We start from the raw sequence: 19447 nt of genomic DNA on the forward strand, positions 1-19447 counted from the left end.
GCTGTCCTGTTACTCTGTTCATCTGGAATGAAGTGTTCAGGCAGCAACTTGATGCCCGAATTTGAACCAGATGGGTGCCGAATTTGGAAACGATTTCTTCTGTGATATTTTAACTCTATGAATGCATTTTCCAACGGCATAAGCCATGCTCGATTTCGAGCTATTTTGACTGAGTTGTGACTGAAACAAGTGGACTGCTCTGTTTTGGAAAACCCTAATGTTTGGACTGGTTTGGAACCAAATCTTGGAGTGAACTTGTTAGTTGATGTTCTTGATATTAAACACTTACCAAAGGTATCATGGGTATATCTTAGACCCTTATTTCACAAATGAACCATGGTTGGATAACTTTCTTGGTTAAACGGTTGGAAATTTGGAAAATGAAAGTCCAAGGCAGATTGCCTTAGGATTTTTCTTGAACTTTGGTTGGCTAATTAACGACCTTGCCGAAGGTATTTTTCCCCGAAATTCGATAGAGAGATACCTTCCATATAGTATTGAAATACTGCCAATTTTGGTGCCGATTCAAGTTCGTTTCGATACCCAATTGAATTACTAAAGTTAGAGGTTCAAATCTGGAAAAATTCTTATCCAGTCTTGAATTTGCTCAACTTCGGGCTACCGTATCTCGGTGCTCGAAACTCCGATTTTTGATCCGCTTGTTTTGTCCTACACTTCACTTGCAACACTAATTGAGCTGAAAATCTCAGAGGCCGGTTTGCAACGTACGAATCATGCCGAATTTTCAAAGTTGGCCAAAATCCAACTTCATTCTGCCTTGTGAACCAACCCAGCATCTTCAAGCTCAATTTTGACCACTTTTCAGTTTGATTCATGGAAAAGTTTCTTCTAGGAACTTATAGTACTCTCTAAGAGGTTTCCAACGGTATAAAGTTTTCCAATTCTCGACTTATGCCGAGCGAGTTATGATTTTTTCAAAGATTTATCGTAAAACTGAAAAATTTTCCAACTTCAAAGAAATAGAGTTTTTCATGAACTCTTTATTCTTTTGATATTCTTAAACGTTTTGCTTACGATTTTCAAGATAAAAACTCAAATAATATTGTACCTAATAAAAGGCAAGTTGAACCTCGATTTACGTGTAATTGAGGTTCCTTTTTGCAAAATAATTCTTAGATTGTACTAGTGTACAATCTTTCTTGATAAGTGGGTTAATTGTGTGATTATCCACTATTAAATTGCCAGGCGCACAAGGAGACCTTCAAGAGGATCTCACCGTGGACACTTGAACTTCCGGAAAATAATTCTTATTGAATTGCTCGGTGAGTGTCAAGTGTGTGAATTTTGATACTTGCTTATTTGTGGTATTTGTTGAAAGTTTTAAAAATAAGGGCGGGTGCGTACTTTATCGCACTCGTTCTAATTTCAAATGAACGAATGAAATGTATTGAATGAACGAATGAAATGCAATGTTATGTCATGAATGCTTGTGTCGTTGGAGTGAACCTCCTCGACTTTCAAATGAATGGGGGACGCCCAAACTCATAGGCCGTCCTTAGACTCGAGCCAGCAATGGGCTTGGTCGGGGATTTGGACGAGCCATGAGATACACATAACCTCGACCTAATAAGAGGTCTTGCTTGGCATACTCGTAGAGTATCGCCCAATAATAGACTTGTGGGCCCTTGGGGTGTACGGTGGACGGAGGAAAGTAAGTGGTGATCTACGGAAATGGAAATACCGACCCGGTTGACAGGAGGGTCAATGCGGGGAGGTATACGAATGACAACGGCAGATCGAGTGGAACTTAGCTCCTGAGAGCTACTATATCCTTGAATTGTTTCTGATTACTTTTCCTGTTTGATTGATTGATTATTGAAAAGACATGACTTTATTTATTAAATCTGGGATTGTTATTTGACTAAGTGATTGCATGTGTGTTCTTGGCCTCACGAGCGTTTAGCTCACCCTCTAGTTTTGTTTTCCTTAACAGGACCGACTCTTGGAGACATATGGAGAAACCATCCGTTGAAATTTTATTAAGACTCCTGTTATATATTTTGACTAGTCCCTGGTTTAGGTTGTACTTTTGGAAATTGTAAACTTGAAAAGTTTGGGCCCTGATGTGTACTTTGAATTTAAGTCGTTTCATGATTACCCGATGTACTGGGTATACATTAACTGACTTATTAAGCTTGAACGCTTCCGCATTATTGTATTCATGTTGTTCTCATCGAAGTGATTAGTTCGGTTTGAAATTGAATGGTTTTGCTTGAGTCCTGGCGTGAGTTGGGCAGGCGTCCGCGGATACCCTTTGGTTCGCCTTAGGGAGATGTGGGGCGTCACAGTCGCTTTTTATAGTCATGAATGAATGTAATGGATGAATGGACGTCACCACACTAGTCCAACGCTAGTTGTGGCTCATTGACCCGTTTCCACTAGTCCAACGCTAGTAGGAATTCATAGAATGGGCTAGTCCAATGCTAGACCCAATAGGCCCTCCCCTTTCGTAGGTGCATATTTGCGTGTTTCATTTCATTTCACGCATTTTTCCTAGTTTTTTTATCATTTGGTATGCCCCACTAATCCCTTCCCTCTCACTTTAGGCTTTGCATATTCATGCTAGTTATAGGGTACATTTGCTTGAGAGTCCCCTTTCGATAAGGGGAACGAGCGAGTGTGGCTACAAAATAGCCTTAGCACGCTAGTTCTCCTTTCTAATCAAAGGAAAAATTGAAGTCACAAAGTTAGGACTCCCGTTCCCGTCTTGATGCATTCCTATAGGATTCATGCATTTTACTCATTCACTATCACATCCACTTCTACTTTATATTCTATCCCTTTTTCCATATTCTCACTTCACACGACTTTAATTTTGCACGTTTTCACTTAAATATTTACACTTTATAAATATCACTCGCACACACGCACTTTATGTGTAATACATTGTCACATTACCATTTTTTTACTCACCTTACCTTGTAAATCCATTTTACACACTTCCACTTACACACTATTGTTTTTATCACTTTTTCACTTCACACAAACTCACATTTTCACATGGCATGCATTCATTCACTCATTTTTACGTCATTTAGGATTATGTGTGACCTCTCCAAAGGATCATTATTGGGCTTCACAATTAATGTGATTGGCACCACTCAACCTTTGAAGAGAAATTTCCCCATCTACCCCTAGGTTTAGGGTTTGCATTCATGTAGTACATCCAAATGTAATAAATTCTTTGGTTAAAACAAGAAAATCTTTGATTAAATCATGCAACTAGCCTTGGCTAGGTCGAAGGGGTGCTTTGGATCTTTATCCTTGCCTTCCCCTTCGTCAAATGTGACTCCCGAACCTTTTTCGTTGGTTTACGTGGACTAGGAGTCGTTTAAAAGGGGTTTCTTACTACTTTTTCCTATTTTTTCTTTAAAAATTCATTTTTAGGTGACTTGGTACACCTTAACTCATTACCAAGTGGCGACTCCGATTTTTTTATTTTATTTCAAAAACCCTTTTTAAACTATAATTTTGGGTCAAATCGTCGCATTCTCAAACCCCCATTTAGACCCATTTTTCTTTTAAATCACAATTCATTTTCCAATCACAAATTGAATCAAAAAATACATTTTTTAAACCATTTATTTATTTATCAAAAAATGGGGCGCGACACTCAGTTTCAGTGCCAATGTTGACAATTTCTGTTTCTTCTAGGTTTGGTTTAGGTTTCTCCTCATATTGTTCAAGATCTTTTGAAAAACAATCAAACACTTCCTCACTATCACTCTCGTCTTGTAATTCAGATTGCATAACTTCCAAATCGTGAGTGATATAGAGATTGTCATCATTGTATTCTAGAACAGTGATATCCATAGGGTCAAATAATTTTATTTTTGGCCATCTGAAAGAATTAAGAAATTCGAGACAATAAGCAAGTAGACACATGAATGAACGGCATGATAAAACAAAGTATGCACATTCATAAAACTTCAAATCAAAACGGAAACAAGCCAAAACATAAGTGCAAAAGATGCTTTCATTGAACTATTTACATATGCAAGAAAAAGTTTTCATGAACTTTAGCAAATGACAACCCCCTGTAGATTTACCGAAACTCCTTTTGTACGGGAAAGTACTCGGCGGTCCAGTTGTGTATAGCTCCTTCGGGAATGTCTGGGAATTCGGTATCATCTGACGGGCCATTTTCGGATATTGCTCCCACAAACAAATGAGTCAAGCTTGTCTCCACTTCGTCAATTGGGCTAAACTCAGATGCAATGACTTCAGCTGGCTTTGGAAAGGTATAGCGTAATGGCGGAATGTCTAGCGCACCTAACTTGCCTTTCTTTTCTGCCCTTTTGCGCGCTTTCATCTCTTGTATATCTCTGGCAGTCGGACGGAATCCCAACCCAAATTGGTCCTTCTTTTCGATGAGTTCCACGGGCTTCAGAATGCCTTGCAGATTGCGTCCCAATCCCTTATCAAATTCATATCTTCCACGAATCATTTCCTTGGCCATCATAACACTGGCCGTTGGCAAAACCCTTTCGTCTTTTGACTCCTCGCTCGTTATCCAACTCACATAGTATATATCAGCTGTACGATAAGAAGACACTGAAGCATTTTGGTTACCATCCTCCTCAGGCTCGGAATCAGCAATTACAATGCAATTTTCTTCAGCAAAAATGGTTACCAGCTGGTCGTTCACCACAAATTTCAGCACTTGATGCAGGGAAGAGGGTACAGCGCCCGAGCTATGGATCCACGGCCGTCCGAGCAAAACATTATAGACACTAGGAAAATGCATAACTTGGCAGGCTATCTGAAATTGAGCGGGCCCCATTTCAACCACCAAATTTACTTCTCCTTGGGACTCTCTTTGGGCTCCATCAAATCCTCGAACTACGGACTCTGAGGGTTTTAATTTAACATCTTGCAACCCTAGCTTCACCAAAGTGCTCCAGGGACAAATATTGAGGGCAGACCCATTGTCGATCAGTACTTTAGGCAACATTTTCCCATTGCACCACACAGCTACATATAAGGCTTTGTTATGACCAGTTCCTTCCCCTGGCGGCTCTTCATCAGAAAAGGTGATTTGTTTGGAAGTCAATACATTCCCAGCTATGTGTGAGAAATTGTCAACCGAAATATCCTTGGGAATACGAGCCTTAGTCAACACTTCAAGTAATGCATCCCTATGCAAGTCTGAGGTGAAAAGCAAGTCTAGGATGGAAATTTGGGCAGGCATTTTGTTCAATTGCTCAACCACATTGTATTCGCTTCTCTTAAGCCTCTTGAGAAAATCCCACGTTTTTTTTTCGGTCACTACAGGTTTGGTAATTGATTCACAATTGCTTCCTTGAACTGGGGCACTAGCGGCGGATGGACTGGTAATCCTCCCTGACCTCATAACAACAGACACTTCTTCCTTCAAAACTGGTTTTCCTCTGATTTGCAAAACGGGCTCACTATAATTCCACGGCACTTGTCGTAGGCTTAAAATTGGCGCTTGTTCTGGGAATTCAATTACTACAGGTTCTAAGGCCGCACTTTCAGATGTGGTTAGGTCTAAAATAAAGGCCTTTTTGTCTTTCTCATACGATGCCTCCTCTATCACAAATGGTTGGTCCATTATCCCAAATACTTCTATTTTATTTGACACGCTTCGGACAAACTCCTCAAATTCCTCATCATCCATAATAACTCCCATAGTATCAGTGTGCTCCGGCAAGGGGTTCTTGCTCACATTCGGTCCTTACTCTTCTCTTTTTCTAATCACGATTTCCCCTGCTTCTAACATGTCTTGAACTCTATGTTTAAGGAGTCGACAATTGGCCTTGGAGTGACCAGGTGCTCCTGAATGATAAGCACAAGTAGCTTGTGGATTATACCCAGCCGACATGCCATACGGGTAAGTTGGAGGGGGAATCACGCCTATTTTACCGGCAGCCTTTAATTGTTCATACAACTGATCCAAAGGCCTGCCAAGGTTGGTGAAGGTTCGGGTGTGATTTTGATTGTAGGCTTCAGTAGGTTGGGGATAGTTATAGGTGGGTCTGTTCGGTGGGGGAACTCTTTGATGGTAAGGGGGTCGAGGACGAGTTTGTTGAAAGCTAGGTTGGGATATTTGGAAAGGGGTCGTAGGCTGGTTGGTGTAATTTGGACGAGGTCGGGAGTGCGAGATATTGGTACAGTAGACAGGGTAAGGGCTTGGATAGTAGGGATACGGTGAATATGTTGGTTGATGTTGAAATCGGGGTCTTGGTGTAGGGTTTTGATCCCAGATGAAGGCAGCTTCCCCCTCTTTCTTTTTAAATTGCGGCTTTTTCCCACTACTCCCTTGTCCTTGTAAAGCATCCAACTGGATTTGAGGGCAGAGACATTAACAATCTTTCCAGCTCTTACAAAGTCATCGAACTCTTCAAGCTTATTGACAATGGCGGCGAACGAGCATCCAGTCATGCGGAAAATTTCTTCAAAGTACGGCGGATCATGTGCTTTAATGAAAGTGCGTATGATTTCGTCCTCGGTCATTGGTGGCTCGACTTTTGCAGCTATTTTTCTCCACCTCTTGGCATAGGTCTTGTGATCCTCGGAGGGTTTTCTCTTCGTTCCTTCCAACGTGGTTCGTGTCGGAGCCAGCTCGCAGTTATACTCGTACTGTCTCACAAAAGCATTGGACAAATCAATCCAGGTTTTCACTTCTTCGGGCTTCAGGTTAGAGTACCAGTCGAGTGCATCCCCCTCCAGACTTTCGGGGAATAACCTTAAAGGCAAATTCTCGTCGTCTACAGGCTTTCCCAACTTGTTAGCAAACAGCCGGAGATGTGTTTTGGGATTTCCTGTTCCATCATACTTGTTAAATTTAGGGGTTTTGAACCCCTCAGGCAACTGCACATTCGGAAAAAGGCAAAGCTCGTCGTAATCCAGAACTCCTTGCTTGGTCAACCCTTGACTTTTCCTCATAAATTCATCAAAACGGTCAAGGCGCTTAAGCAGCTTTATATCAACGGGAGCGGAAGATTCCCCCATTTCTGGCTTGGTTTGAACAGTATTGTCTGGCAGGAATGGCTCAGCAGCAGTGTGATAAAAGGTGTGTGGCTCAGGTGGTATATTTGAAGTGACTTGGAGTTGTGGACCTCGCATGTGAGTAGGAAAAAATGGAGGATTAGGGGGGTAAGTGTATGGCCAATTTGTGGTGGGATAGGTGAAAGTTTCTTCTGGTGGAATAGGGAAGGATGGAGTAACGGTGGCTTGAGTCGAAGGCATGACAAATGGCTCTTGCTCAGGCTGCTTGACAGGTACGGGCTCGGGTTGAACTCCGCTGCTAATTAGCTCGTCAATCAATTTCCTTTGGGCCGCCATCTCGGTAGCCATTTCACCAAACTTAGTAAGCATCTCAGTTAGCTGAACCCCCAAACTCACAGTCTTGGGTTGAGCGGTAGCAGCAGACCTATCCGACGGCTCCGGTTGTGAACTCATGTTTACACGACTCTTCTGGGCTCGACTACGGGATCGTGTTATGATGGGGTTTCGATGAGAAGCTATGTTTAAATATTACCTGAAAATATGAAATGACCTGCCTTTAGATCTTAGCCCTCGCTTAGTTTTTTTTTCAACAAAAATAGAATAAAGAAAAGAAAAAGACAAGAGTTAGTAAATATCCAAAAAAAACTTGGATGCATGTCCTATTGGGGAGCCCTTTTGCGCCAAGGGTAGGCCTAGTATGATGCAACACTTTCGGAGTGAGACCCGTTAATCAAACCTGTTATTTGACAAACGCTTTGTGCAAAGGGAGAGATTCATTTCATTGCAGAAACCATATACATTTGTTTACATCATATCACGAAGGCGATTTTGTACAAGATTACCAAAATTTTTTAGCCTATCTAGTACAGAATCTCTACTTTCTCTAGCATATGGCATCTTGACACGTTCGGCTTGATCATATAATTCCCCACATTTCCGCTTCATCTCTTGGCATTTTTCTCGCTCCTTTTCATATAACCTCTTGTTTTCTTCTGCCTTTTCCTTATGTGCCTCGACGGATTTCTTCAACTGTAACACCTCTTTGTCCTTGCCTTTCACGATGGCTCTCAACTTCTCGATCTCCCCATATGGTTCATGTTGCAACTCTTACGTGGTGGAGTCTTTTAACCAATCCTCGTATTACGAAGTTATTACCCCCTTCTATTTGAGATCCGGAAGATAACTAATGCTTCTATCGTCAGATATTGTTCTCCAAGATTCAGTGATTTGGCTCTTCATAGGGATCTCTTTTGGGCATACCCCCTGATCAAAGAAAACGGTGACTTCACTAAACTCGGAAATAGGCGGCGGCCCCTGAATGCGACCTAGTTGTCTGAGAAACCTCTTCGGGGTATATGAGATGATTCCTTGAGTACCCAGCAAGAGAACGCATTCTGATGCCTTAGTCCGAAGTATCGGTTTAAAACAATCCGTCCAATCTAATACCCACCTAAAGTCATGATCTGGCAGTATTTTCAAGTAGTCCACATATTCAGATGCGTTCTTCGGTAGATCTTCTTCGTTGACTCTTTTGGGATGTGTAACTATCCAATTGTATCCAACTACCGGCAAACTATTGGCAACAGATGCTTGTCTCTTAAAATGCCCCGTAGCCCATATGTATAAAACCAAATTTGCCGCATAAAAGAACTTTTCTCCCTTTCGACAACTGGTACAAGCTAAGAGAATGTCTGCGAGAATGGTTGGGACTATAGAGCATTGCTTACCTTGGATTCCCAAAAAAAGATCATTCACAACTTTTGCTAATTTAAAACCTATCTTTTGATCTTTCCTTGGAAAGAAATAGATCCCAGCTATAACTACTCCATATACTAGTGGCCTTTTGCGCTCCCATATGGCTTTGGAAGTGAACACAAAATCTATCATATGCCTCTCGAATCCGTCGCGTGGCGTAAAACGTTCAAACAAAATATTCACGGCGACGCCCTAATCTGACCCTCGTAGTACTGAATCTTTCAATCCTATAATTTGACAAAATTCGGCCTTGTCGGGAGCGGATGGAAAAACCAAGGTGGTTCCATGTATGGGTAAACTAAGGAGGCCAGCTACTTCCTCGAGTGTTATAGTCATTTGCCTATTACCTATTCTAAAAGCAGAACACTATGGGTCCTGTAGACACCAAATTTTTAAATAATTTGTATGTTTTTATTTCTGTTTTAGTGATAATTCCTATCTATTTTTATTTGTTAATTTCATGATTTTTGTTTGAAGTACTTTAATATTTGATCGGGCTTTCTCTCTATAATCGGGCTTCCTCACCATTTTCGGGCTTTACAAGTTTAGTAGGGTTTCATGGCGGCTCCCCAGCATGGGGAGGCGCCGCTTCTTGCTCGTCCTACGAAGACGTTTGCCTCCATTCTTTCTCAATCTCCGTCTTCTTCGTCCTCTAGCATTGGCCATCTCAGTACTTACAAGGGGGAGCCTTCGTTGGTGATTTCCAGTCAAGATATGATACAGATAGCAGCACCTTATTCTAATGCACTGGTTGGCAGGTTTGCAGTTGGTCGCCCTTCCATGGAGATTATTCGCAAATTTATCGTTTCTTTGGGGCTGAGGGGTGAGTGTCCGATAGGGTTATTAGATTCCAAGCATATTCTGTTACGGCCTTCCGTGGAGGAGGATTACACCAGACTCTGGTGTCGCAAGTCTTGGTACATTGGCAAATTCCATATGTCCCTGTCGAAATGGACAATCGATTTTAAACCGGGAGCAGAGTCGTCCATCGCGCCAGTTTGGGTCAATTTCCCAGGTCTTCCATTGCCGTTTTTTGAAAAGCAATTTCTACTTAAGCTGGGTAACTTACTTGGCCGCCCATTAAAGGTGGATGAAGCTACGGCTTCGCTGAAGCGTCCGTCTGTAGCTCGTATATTGTTGGAAGTCGATGTATTGCATTCTCCAAGATCCAGGATTTGGATCGGCGATGACCAGTGGGGTTTTTGGCAGAAAATTGAGTATGAAGAATATCCTTCGTATTGCGTTTTTTGCTCGTCAATTGGTCATGTTGAAAGTACCTGTCATCAGAAATATCCGGAATTGCGGCCTGTGCGACGTGCTAGACCATCAGCTTCGACTCAAGTCAGGCAAGTCTTTCAACCAAAGGGAGGACCGGCTGTCGATGAATCTCTTCCTGTGGTGGATCCGGGGGTTGTGATAGTCCCAAGGGTACAAGTGCGGGAAAACAGTAATCCCGCTGCAGATGTCTCTATTACTGGTATTCCATCATCATCGTCTAACCCTGTTAGGGGTAGCCCTACTCAGGCTAATGTTCATACTCAAGATCCGGTTCTTCCTGATTCATATCGGGGGGGTGCTGCAGATACACAGAATGATATCTCTGTACTGACCCGTTTTCCCCCAGATTCTTCTTCTTCGGTTAAAGCTTTATCGGACACAATCCCTTCTTTCGGCCGAGATGATATTTTGTTGACTAAGTCTGTGGCTTCAATGCCGCAGCGTGAGCGGGCTTGTTCACTCTCTCCTCGACGGCATGAAGGTCATGCTCGTCTAGTGCGCTATAACTCCGAAGGTCAGTTAGGGGTGAAAAGTATTTCTTTGGTTGAGTTAAAAAATTTTGGGGATCGGCTGGCCAGCAGAATCACAGCATCTAAGTTATGCGGTGACCCGGTTGTCCCTGGAGCACTCCTGGATGATACAGACACTCAATTGCTGCAAAATTTGGTCCAAGGTCACAAGACTCGTGGTAGGCAGACCAGGAGAAGAGAAGGTAAGACTTCATCTGTTCATTATAACCTTCGGTCTCATAATGTTAGATCCGATTAAGTTTATAGTGTGGAACATTCGTGGTGCTGCGAATAAGGAGTCGTTGCGGCATATTCGTTGCACTTGTAGATCAAACGATATTCGTTTACTGATTCTCTTGGAACCATTAGCTAATGTCTCCCATTTGGAGAGTGTGCAGCTGTTCTTGGGTTTTGATTTTGCTCAGTCCTTCGTGCATAACAAAATTTGGATATTCTGGTGTTCAGATGCGCGATATTCTTTTGTAGAAGCTGCGGATCAGGTGGTTCATATACATGTGTCTTTCCCCTCTGGTTCTTCCATTTTTATTTTGACTGTTTACGCGAGGTGTAACAGAATTGGTAGGCGACAGTTATGGGAGGCTCTGGAGCAATTTTCAACGTCTGTTACGCTTCCATGGATGGCCGTAGGGGATTACAACGTTATTTCTTCTGCGGAGGAAAGGATTGGAGGTTCAGCCCCGAATATTCGTGATCTGGAAGAATTTAACTCTGCATTAAATCGGAGTGGACTATTTCCAGTTCAGTTTGATGGGGCTGCCTACACATGGACAAATGGGCGTATGTGGCAGCGGCTTGATCGAGCGGTCGTTAATGCTGTTTGGCTGTCTTCTATTGAGCTGACTCGAGTTGCTCATCTTCAGAGAGGGCGGTCTGACCATTGTCCGTTGCTGGTTAAGGGAGGAAGTATGACAACGCGGCGGTCTTCCTTTCGATTTCTTAATGTTTGGTGAAGTCATCCTACTTTTCAACAAACAGTACGGTCTGCTTGGGCTCAGCCTGTTGCTGGAATTGGAATGCAGAAATTTTTTAATAAATTGAAGGTGGTTAAGAGAGTTTTAGCTGGATGGAATGTGGATGTTTTTGGGAATGTCTCTCAACGGGTCAAAGTGGCAGCGGATAACTTATTGGCCAAGGAATTGTTGTATGATCAAAATAGGGACATGTTGTCTAGGTCGGCAGTACATGAGGCACGGCCAATTCATTCTCGGGAGCTAGCGTTAGAATGTGAATTCTGGAGACAAAAGGCAGCGATCAAATGGATCAAAGAGGGCGACGCGAATACCTCTTTTTTCCATGCAACGGTTAAGCAGAAACGCAGCTCTAATTTTATTGCACGGATTAGGGGCACCGGGGACAGTTGGTTTGATAGTATCGAGGATATTAAGCTGTCAGCGACTGATTTTTTCTCCTCTTTGTTCACAGTAGACCGCGATGTTTGTTCTGGGAGCAGACCGTCACTTGAGCTGCCTAAGCTTACGCAAGAGGAGAATGACATGCTACTGAAATCTCCATCGGTGGATGAAGTTTATACGGTGGTGTGCTCAATGGAGGCTCAGAGTGCTGCGGGGCCTGATGGGTTTGGAGGGGGTTTTTATCAAAGTTGTTGGGAGTGTATAAGAGATGACTTCATCGACGGGGTGCAGGATTTTTTTGCTGGTGCCACAATGCCCCGCGGATTTTCCAGTACGACGATCATTTTACTCCCCAAGAGGGAAGGTGCATGTGAGTGGAAAGATTTCCGACCAATAAGTTTAGCTAATGTTAGTGCAAAGATTATTTCTAAGATTTTGTCCACCCGTATCAACCAGCTCCTTCCTAGGTTGATTTTAGAGTTTCAGACTGGCTTTATCCCGGGCAAGGGAATACAAGATAATGTTTTGCTAGCTCAGGAATTAATTCTGGATTTGGACAAGAAACTGCGTCACCCTAACGTAATCTTGAAGTTGGATATGGAGAAGGCATACGACAGGGTGGACTGGGGGTTTTTATTATATATGCTTTGAGAATTTGGTTTTAAAGAAGGTGTAGTGGATCTGATTTTTCGGTTAATATCCAACGTCTGGTTTTCTGTCCTGGTTAATGGGGAACTCACCGGCTTTTTCAAGTCGACTAGAGGGGTTCGTCAGGGGGATCCGTTATCGTCCACTCTTTTCCTTTTTGTCTCGAAATTTCTTGGAAGGGGTCTTCAGCGGCTGTTTACTAGCACTCCAGCGTTTAGATTTTTGTCTAAGGGAGGGCTGGTCTCGTTTCTTGCGTTTGCCGATGACGTGATTATCTTCACCCGGGCATCGACTGAATGCCTACAAGCTGTGTCGTCCTTTCTACAGGAATATCAAACTCTTTCTGGCCAAAAAATTAATCTCTCCAAGAGTCATTTTCTGTGTTCGTCGAAGCTCCCTTCGGAGGTTATCCAATTAATTCAGCAAGTTACGGGATTTCAAGGGCAGCCTTGGCCTGTCAAATACTTGGGAGTCCCACTTTCTCTTGGCCGTTGTAAAAGTGTCTTATTTGATGGAGTAATTGCCTCTGTGAGAGCGAAGCTTCATCATTGGAGTTCCCGGTTTCTGTCTGCTGGGGGAAAACTCATCTTGATTCATCATGTGTTGAGTTCAATGCCTCTTTACCTCTTGCAGGTTACTAAACCGCCTAAGGGGGTCTTTCTTAGATTGGGCAAGCTGTTTAACGCTTTTTTGTGGGATGGCAAGGATGGTAGGAGGATTCATTGGTCCTCTTGGGAAAAAGTATGCTTTCCAGTTGAAGAAGGGGGGTTGGGGTTTCGATCTCTATTGGATTTAGAGAGGGCTTTTGCAATGAAATTATGGTGGACAATACGTCAAAAGAGCTCTCTTTGCGCCAGATTTATGCACCGTAAGTACATTGGCGAGCAACATCCATGTTTGGTTTCGGCTGCTGTGGGGTCGGCAACATGGAAGAGGGTCTGTTTGGTTCGGGCTATCACTGAGGATAATATTCGTTGGCGGCTTGGTGAAGGATTCATCGATTTGTGGTATGATCGATGGCTTTTCAATAAACCTCTTAGCAGACAGGTTACTGGTGCGCCTCCTCACTTTTTGGTAGCTGAGTTTTATACCTCTACGGGGTGGAATACTGATCGTCTCCTCCAGATCCTTCCTCGACCTATTGTTAATATTATTTCCCAAACACTTGTTGATCCGAAACTTAAGGACGAGTTAATTTGGGCTCCTTCCGCTGATGGTACATTTTCTGTGTCGTCAGCCTGGGAACTAGTTCGACAGCGGCGTAACATGTCTTTGGTTTGCCGTGGAATTTGGTGTCCGTTGCTCCCGTTAAAAATATCGTACTTAGCTTGGAGGGTTTTGTCTGATTTCCTCCCTCTGGACGACAAGCTCCGGTCTAGAGGAATGGCCATGGTTTCCAAATGTGATTGCTGTGGTAATGCGGTGGAATCTTTGAATCATATTTTTTTACATGGCAGGTTAGCAAGTGCTGTTTGGCAACATTTCTTTCTGGCTTGCGGAATTCCGTGGCGTTCATTCTCATGTGTTTCTTCACTGCTAGTGGCGTGGTTTCAATCTTCTAGCAATGGCCGATTGGATCATGTTCGGTGCGTAATACCGGTAGTAGTGTTATGGTTTCTATGGCGTAGTAGAAATGATGCTCGGTTTGGAAATATTCACCCTGTCTATTCCAAAGTTATTTTCGACGCCAATGGGTGGTTGGTTGCTAAGGGGGCGGCATGTATGCTAAACAGAGTGCAGTTGGAGGGGGATATGGATACGTATTTTGCACGTTACTTTCGGATCAAACCAGCTAAATCCTTCTGTCTGAAGGCCATATCATGGATGAAGCCGCCTCGAGGGTCGTTCAAACTTAACACAGATGCAAGTGTGATCAATGGTTTGGCTAAAGGTGGTGGGGTGATACGTGATTCTGAAGGGAAGATGCTTGGTGCTTTTTATAAGGAATTTGGGGAATATGAGGTGGTATATGCGGAGGGCTTAGCATTGTTTACTGGGCTGCAGTGGTGTATGGGAATAGGGTTGTCAGATATTTTGGTAGAGGTGGATTCCTTAGTGTTGGTAAGGTTGGTTCAGAGTCAATCTGTTGGTAAGTGGCCGTTGTGTAGCGTCTTAGGTCAAATTCGCTTGTTACTGGGCAAGGTGAAGGGGTCCATTACACATATTCATCGTGAGGCGAATGCCGTGGCAGACAGCTTAGCAGCGTTATCTCGGGAGAGTCCATATGTTACTTTCCAATCTTGTCAGCAGCTTCCAAGTAGAGTTCGGTCGCTGATTAATTTGGATGCAATAGGTTATCCATACATTCGCAGATTTACTGTGTAGGAATAGTACTCCTAGTTCTCTGGCATGTATTGAAGGTTGGGATTTTTTCCACCTTCTTGGTTCTATCCTTTACAATAAATAAATGATCGGGGGTTTTCCCCTTTTATTTAAAAAAAATGATTTTTGTTTTAGACTGTTTGCATTTGTATAGCATTTTAGATCATTATTATCTATTATTTTATTTTAGTTTTCAGTTTTGTATTCGTTTGATGCCCTTTTAGCTGTTTATTTTTATTGTAAAATTTTTAGCACAAAATTTGTCAAAAGAAAAATTAGGCATGAAAAATGTGTTTTATTTCTTTTGTTGTTTATTAATTGAAAAAAAAAGAAAAAAATCATTAATCAAGCACGAGGAAAATTTTAGTTTCGTTTTTATCTTTCGTTACTAGTTTTGTGCTTTTTATTTTTATTTAAAATACTATTTTTTATTGTATTATTATTAAAAAAATGTGCAATTCCATTTTTTCGGCCGACTGTTTTGTCCATCGTTGGGTACGATCAGATGACTGGAACTTGATTCCATTTTTTGCGGCTCTCATCAGGACCCTTGATAGGAGGGTTTAGGGGTTGGAAATTCCTATAAAAAGGAAAGAAACAGCCGAGAGGAAAGGGAGGTTTTTTGGGGACGGCTGAAGAAAGAAACCAAGCAAGAGTAAAGAAACTTGGCGGCTGGAGAGAAGAAAGGAGATAGCAAGCCGACGGCTAGAAAATCTGAGTAGAGAGAGCTAAGCGGGAATAGAGGCTACGGATAAGAAATAAAAATGAAAACCAGAAGAAGAAAGCTTCGGACGATGACGGAAAGGAAATTGCAGGAATCCCATCTGCAAAAGCCCAGCCCGGCTGATGAACTAACTTGCATCGGTGCCAGATTCCTGTTTTAATTCTGGCCTTCTGAAGGATATTTTATTTCTGCGCACTCTTGGGAGGCCATAGAAGAAATCTCGTTCACAAATCTCTGGGAAGAGATCACCGGAAGACAGAAAATTAAGAGCCAAAGTGACGGCTTCATCAGTGCGAAGTTCTGCGGCGGCGACGTTCGCGATTTCATTTTTGGAATTGGCAGCGCTTCCTGGCATTTTCCACTCTCAACTAACCATGAGACCATCCTCAGGTAACTTTGGCCTCTTCTTTTGTTCATTTTACACGGCTTTCATGAAGATTCCAGCAGCTTTCTTTCACTCATTTTCTTGTCCGGGTTTCGACACGAATGGCTATATCATGTATTCCCCTAGATAGATGTTCGGTTCCTTTCATCTTCATGCATTTGTTGGGCCATCATCTTGAGTTATCTCATTCGTTGTTGAATGGGAATTCATGAGAAGTCAGTTGTTATGTGTGGAAATTCATGGCTGTTTGTTTGTGTTTGTGCGTGATCTGTGTTGGAAATCTTTTAAGGAATGCATGATTTGGCTGGGATTTCATTTTTCTTTCGATTGGTGGTTGGATAGAACCAATATAAGAAAGTTGCAGAAAATTGTGTCTGAAAAATGCAGAAATGTTTTCGATGTTTGCGACTGGTCTTTCTCTTGTTCGTTCATATGTTCCAGTAGCGGTTTTCCTTGCGTTTCTGTGGAATCTTGAGGATTGCTTAAGACCTTGTTTGAGAGGTTTTTGGTTTGGGTAGCATTAAGCAAGATTTTAGTTTCTATTTTTCTTTTGCAAGGCATGCACGTGATTAGGAACTTAGAAGATAAAAGCCATCAATTTTCTTTATCTTGTTTGGGTTTGTTTGTTTTGGGTGTGGGTCAAAGTTTTCAGAATCTTTTCATATCATTTTGTTGTGTTCTTACTGATGGTGGTAGAACAAGTTAGGATTTGTTTGAGTTAGGTTGCATGAATGTATCTAGGCTGGAAAGAAAAGAAACCGCATGAGTATGGTTACAGAAGGCAGCAAGCCTTGTTGCAGAAAGCTTTTTCGTTCCTTGCATGAAAAACAAAAGGAAGAATCACCTTTTAACCCCTCAGTTTGTGTTTAATTCTATTATGGACCAGAAAATTGGAAAAATCAATCAAATTGGCCCCCTTTAACTTTTTTTAATTGTTTCAATTGGGTCCTTGTTTGTTCCAATTTGATGAATATGAGTTATTTAGTTTATTTGAATGTTTTGGAATAATTCAATTTCATGTTTATTTCCATCTCTTGTGATTATTTTGTTAATTAAAGTGATGCCTTGACATTTTCTTTGTCTTTTGGAGGGTAAATAAGTCATTTCACTTCATTAGAGTTTCAAATCAAGGGAGGTACACCCTTTCCCTCGTTTCTTACTTTATTTGACTCTATGTGCCTTATGTGACTTTACGTGCTTAACTGCTTGCCTTTTGAATTATTTCTCTATTTATTTATTCGCTTTATTTATTTTTAAATTTGCATATTTATTTTAGTTCAATTTTGGTTATTTGAAAGGCATTTAAATGCCAAGATGTAATAGTTAGGTATTCATTTATTCTTTTCCCCCTCTTAGTTTGTAGTAGGTTTCCCCCCTTTGTAATAGATAGGGCTTATGTGCTATGTGCTTGTGTGTGCCTATGTGTTTATCGCTTTCCTAGGCCTTTGCATCTAGATATGCATGCTTATGTGTTATGTGAATTACGTGCTTACATGCTTACTTGCTTTAACTGTGCCTACTTACTTGTATATATATGGTGAATGCAAATGCACGTTACCGTGACTAGTCCAATGCTAGTCATGGTCTTCCCCTCGAGCCCTCATGTAACATCCCGAATATTAGGAGGTTGTTTGTGAAGAAAATATTAAAGTGTATATCTTTGGGGTTTGATTTAAAACCTTATTTTGTTTTAAAAGACTAGAAACCCTAATTTTAATTACTGGAATTGGAAAAATCCCTCACGTTTTCTTAAAAAAATTTCCTTTTAGTTGAAAATTATCATTTATTAAAGCCCTACTATCCAATTATTCCATAATAAGTGCAAATGAATCTAGAAAGTAGGGTTTTATTCTTCGGTTTCAAGTTTGGAGCAAAATTAGGGTTTTCGCGATTTTCCGCCGGATGAATTTTCGGTACGGAGCAAGGACCAAATTGGGTGATTAAAAGTGACTTTTAAGTGAGAAATAACATGTGAGTAGTAGCAATGATATAAGGTTAGTGAATGGGAAGTAAAAACCCTAGTACGTGAGTTTTAAGAAAAACGGCGCGAACCGGCGGGTCCCGCGCACTACCGTTTGAACGCACCACTTGACCACCATTTTTGCTTACCAAACAAATTTATTGAACTTGAGCAAAATATCTTCTCTCTTGGCAGCAAGCTTGACCGAAATTGTGGTTCATATGCAAGGGGAAAGAAAGAGAAAATTTTGTGGCCAAGATTAGTCCAAGTGTTTGCCCAATTTGTGGACACCATTAGTCCTAATCCTCTTGCTTTATTATAAGGCAACTAAGCTCCATTTCTCTTCATATTTCTGCCAAGGAGCCGAGAGAGAGAGAGGGGAAGAACAAGAGAGAAATTTCTTCATTTCATCTTCAAATCCAACAACTTAGTGAGAAAATAAACAAAGTAAACCGATTAAACTTGTTCTTGAGTGACTAGGTGGTGATTTGTGGTAAGTTTTTGGAAGGAGGAAGCTTGGGCTACTCTTTGTGACCTCTATTCAAGGTAAGAGAGCTTATCTCTCTAAGTTTTGCTTTCAATTTTGTTAAATTAAGTTTAGTAGTTTGATTATAGTGGTGGAATCATGGATGATTAGCATGTTTTAGATGTTTTTCCCCAATTTATTTGATGAACTAGGGCTTATGAAAATTCTGCCCAAATTGTTGTATAATGCTTATATGTTGCAATTGAGGTTGTATAAGGTGTTTTGGTAGAGATTGGACCAAGAAATTAAGGAAAGTTGCATTAGAAACTCAAAATTTCAGAATCTGGAATTTTTGCTCAACATTCTGTCCGAATTTGTATCTGTATGATAGAGGCCGAATTGGCCTTAGGTCAAAGAATAAAAGTTGTAGAGAATGGAATTTTATAGGTTCCTACAAAATTTCAGCTCAATCGGAGCAACATAGGATGTGAAAAGTCCAAAATACCCTTACTATTTTAAGTATTTCCTAAGCAGTCCGTGTGATCAGTTAAGTCCAGTTTATCACCTTTTTTGACTAGGATCCCTTCTGATTTAGCTTTTTGCCAAAACATGAAAGTTGTAGTATTCTGAATTGGCTTTAAAATGCATCTAAGAACACCTAATTAGGACTTGTGTACACTGAGTTATGTTCATTACAGTGTTCTGCGTTTAAACAGCCGACGAATTGGTTTCTGGTTTAGTAATTCGAGAATTTGACTAAGTTACATTAGGAACTGTGTGAGGACTCGCAAAATTTACTTATTTAATCTCCTATTTCTAGCTTATTTAATTATTTATTTGGTCTTTTATTCTGAATATTATTTTCTAAGCTCTTGAGACCTAATTACATGGAAATATAGTTTCATTATATTTTTTAAAATGACTTGTTTCAAAAATTAATTTTCGGAAGCTCGTTTAGTGAAAATAGTGAACACGTCTTTGGAAATCTTGATCGATTGAGAGTACAATAGGTTTGAAATATTGGAGACATGTAC

The 19447-nt window shown here is 41.3% G+C and overlaps 1 protein-coding gene across 1 annotated transcript; it reads left to right on the plus strand.

The window, feature by feature from the left end:
• Positions 1–9306: 9306 nt before the first annotated feature.
• Positions 9307–14881, plus strand: LOC140035675 (uncharacterized). Its single transcript, XM_072076996.1, has 4 exons — positions 9307–10738; positions 10785–11459; positions 11532–12526; positions 12662–14881. The coding sequence occupies exons 1-4, from the start codon at positions 9307–9309 to the stop codon at positions 14879–14881; spliced, it is 5322 nt and encodes a 1773-aa protein (XP_071933097.1).
• Positions 14882–19447: the final 4566 nt, after the last annotated feature.

This window comes from Coffea arabica, chromosome 2c, assembly GCF_036785885.1.
Source record: "Coffea arabica cultivar ET-39 chromosome 2c, Coffea Arabica ET-39 HiFi, whole genome shotgun sequence".
NCBI lineage: Eukaryota > Viridiplantae > Streptophyta > Magnoliopsida > Gentianales > Rubiaceae > Coffea > Coffea arabica.

Excerpts from the sequence above, each read along its gene's own strand:
- LOC140035675 (XM_072076996.1), top strand. The coding sequence starts at position 9,307 with ATGGCGGCTCCCCAGCATGGGGAGGCGCCGCTTCTTGCTCGTCCTACG. Across the intron at positions 10,739-10,784 it reads GCAGACCAGGAGAAGAGAAG|ATCCGATTAAGTTTATAGTG; the intron begins GTAAGACTTCAT and ends TCATAATGTTAG. Across the intron at positions 11,460-11,531 it reads GTTGCTGGTTAAGGGAGGAA|TACGGTCTGCTTGGGCTCAG; the intron begins GTATGACAACGC and ends TTCAACAAACAG.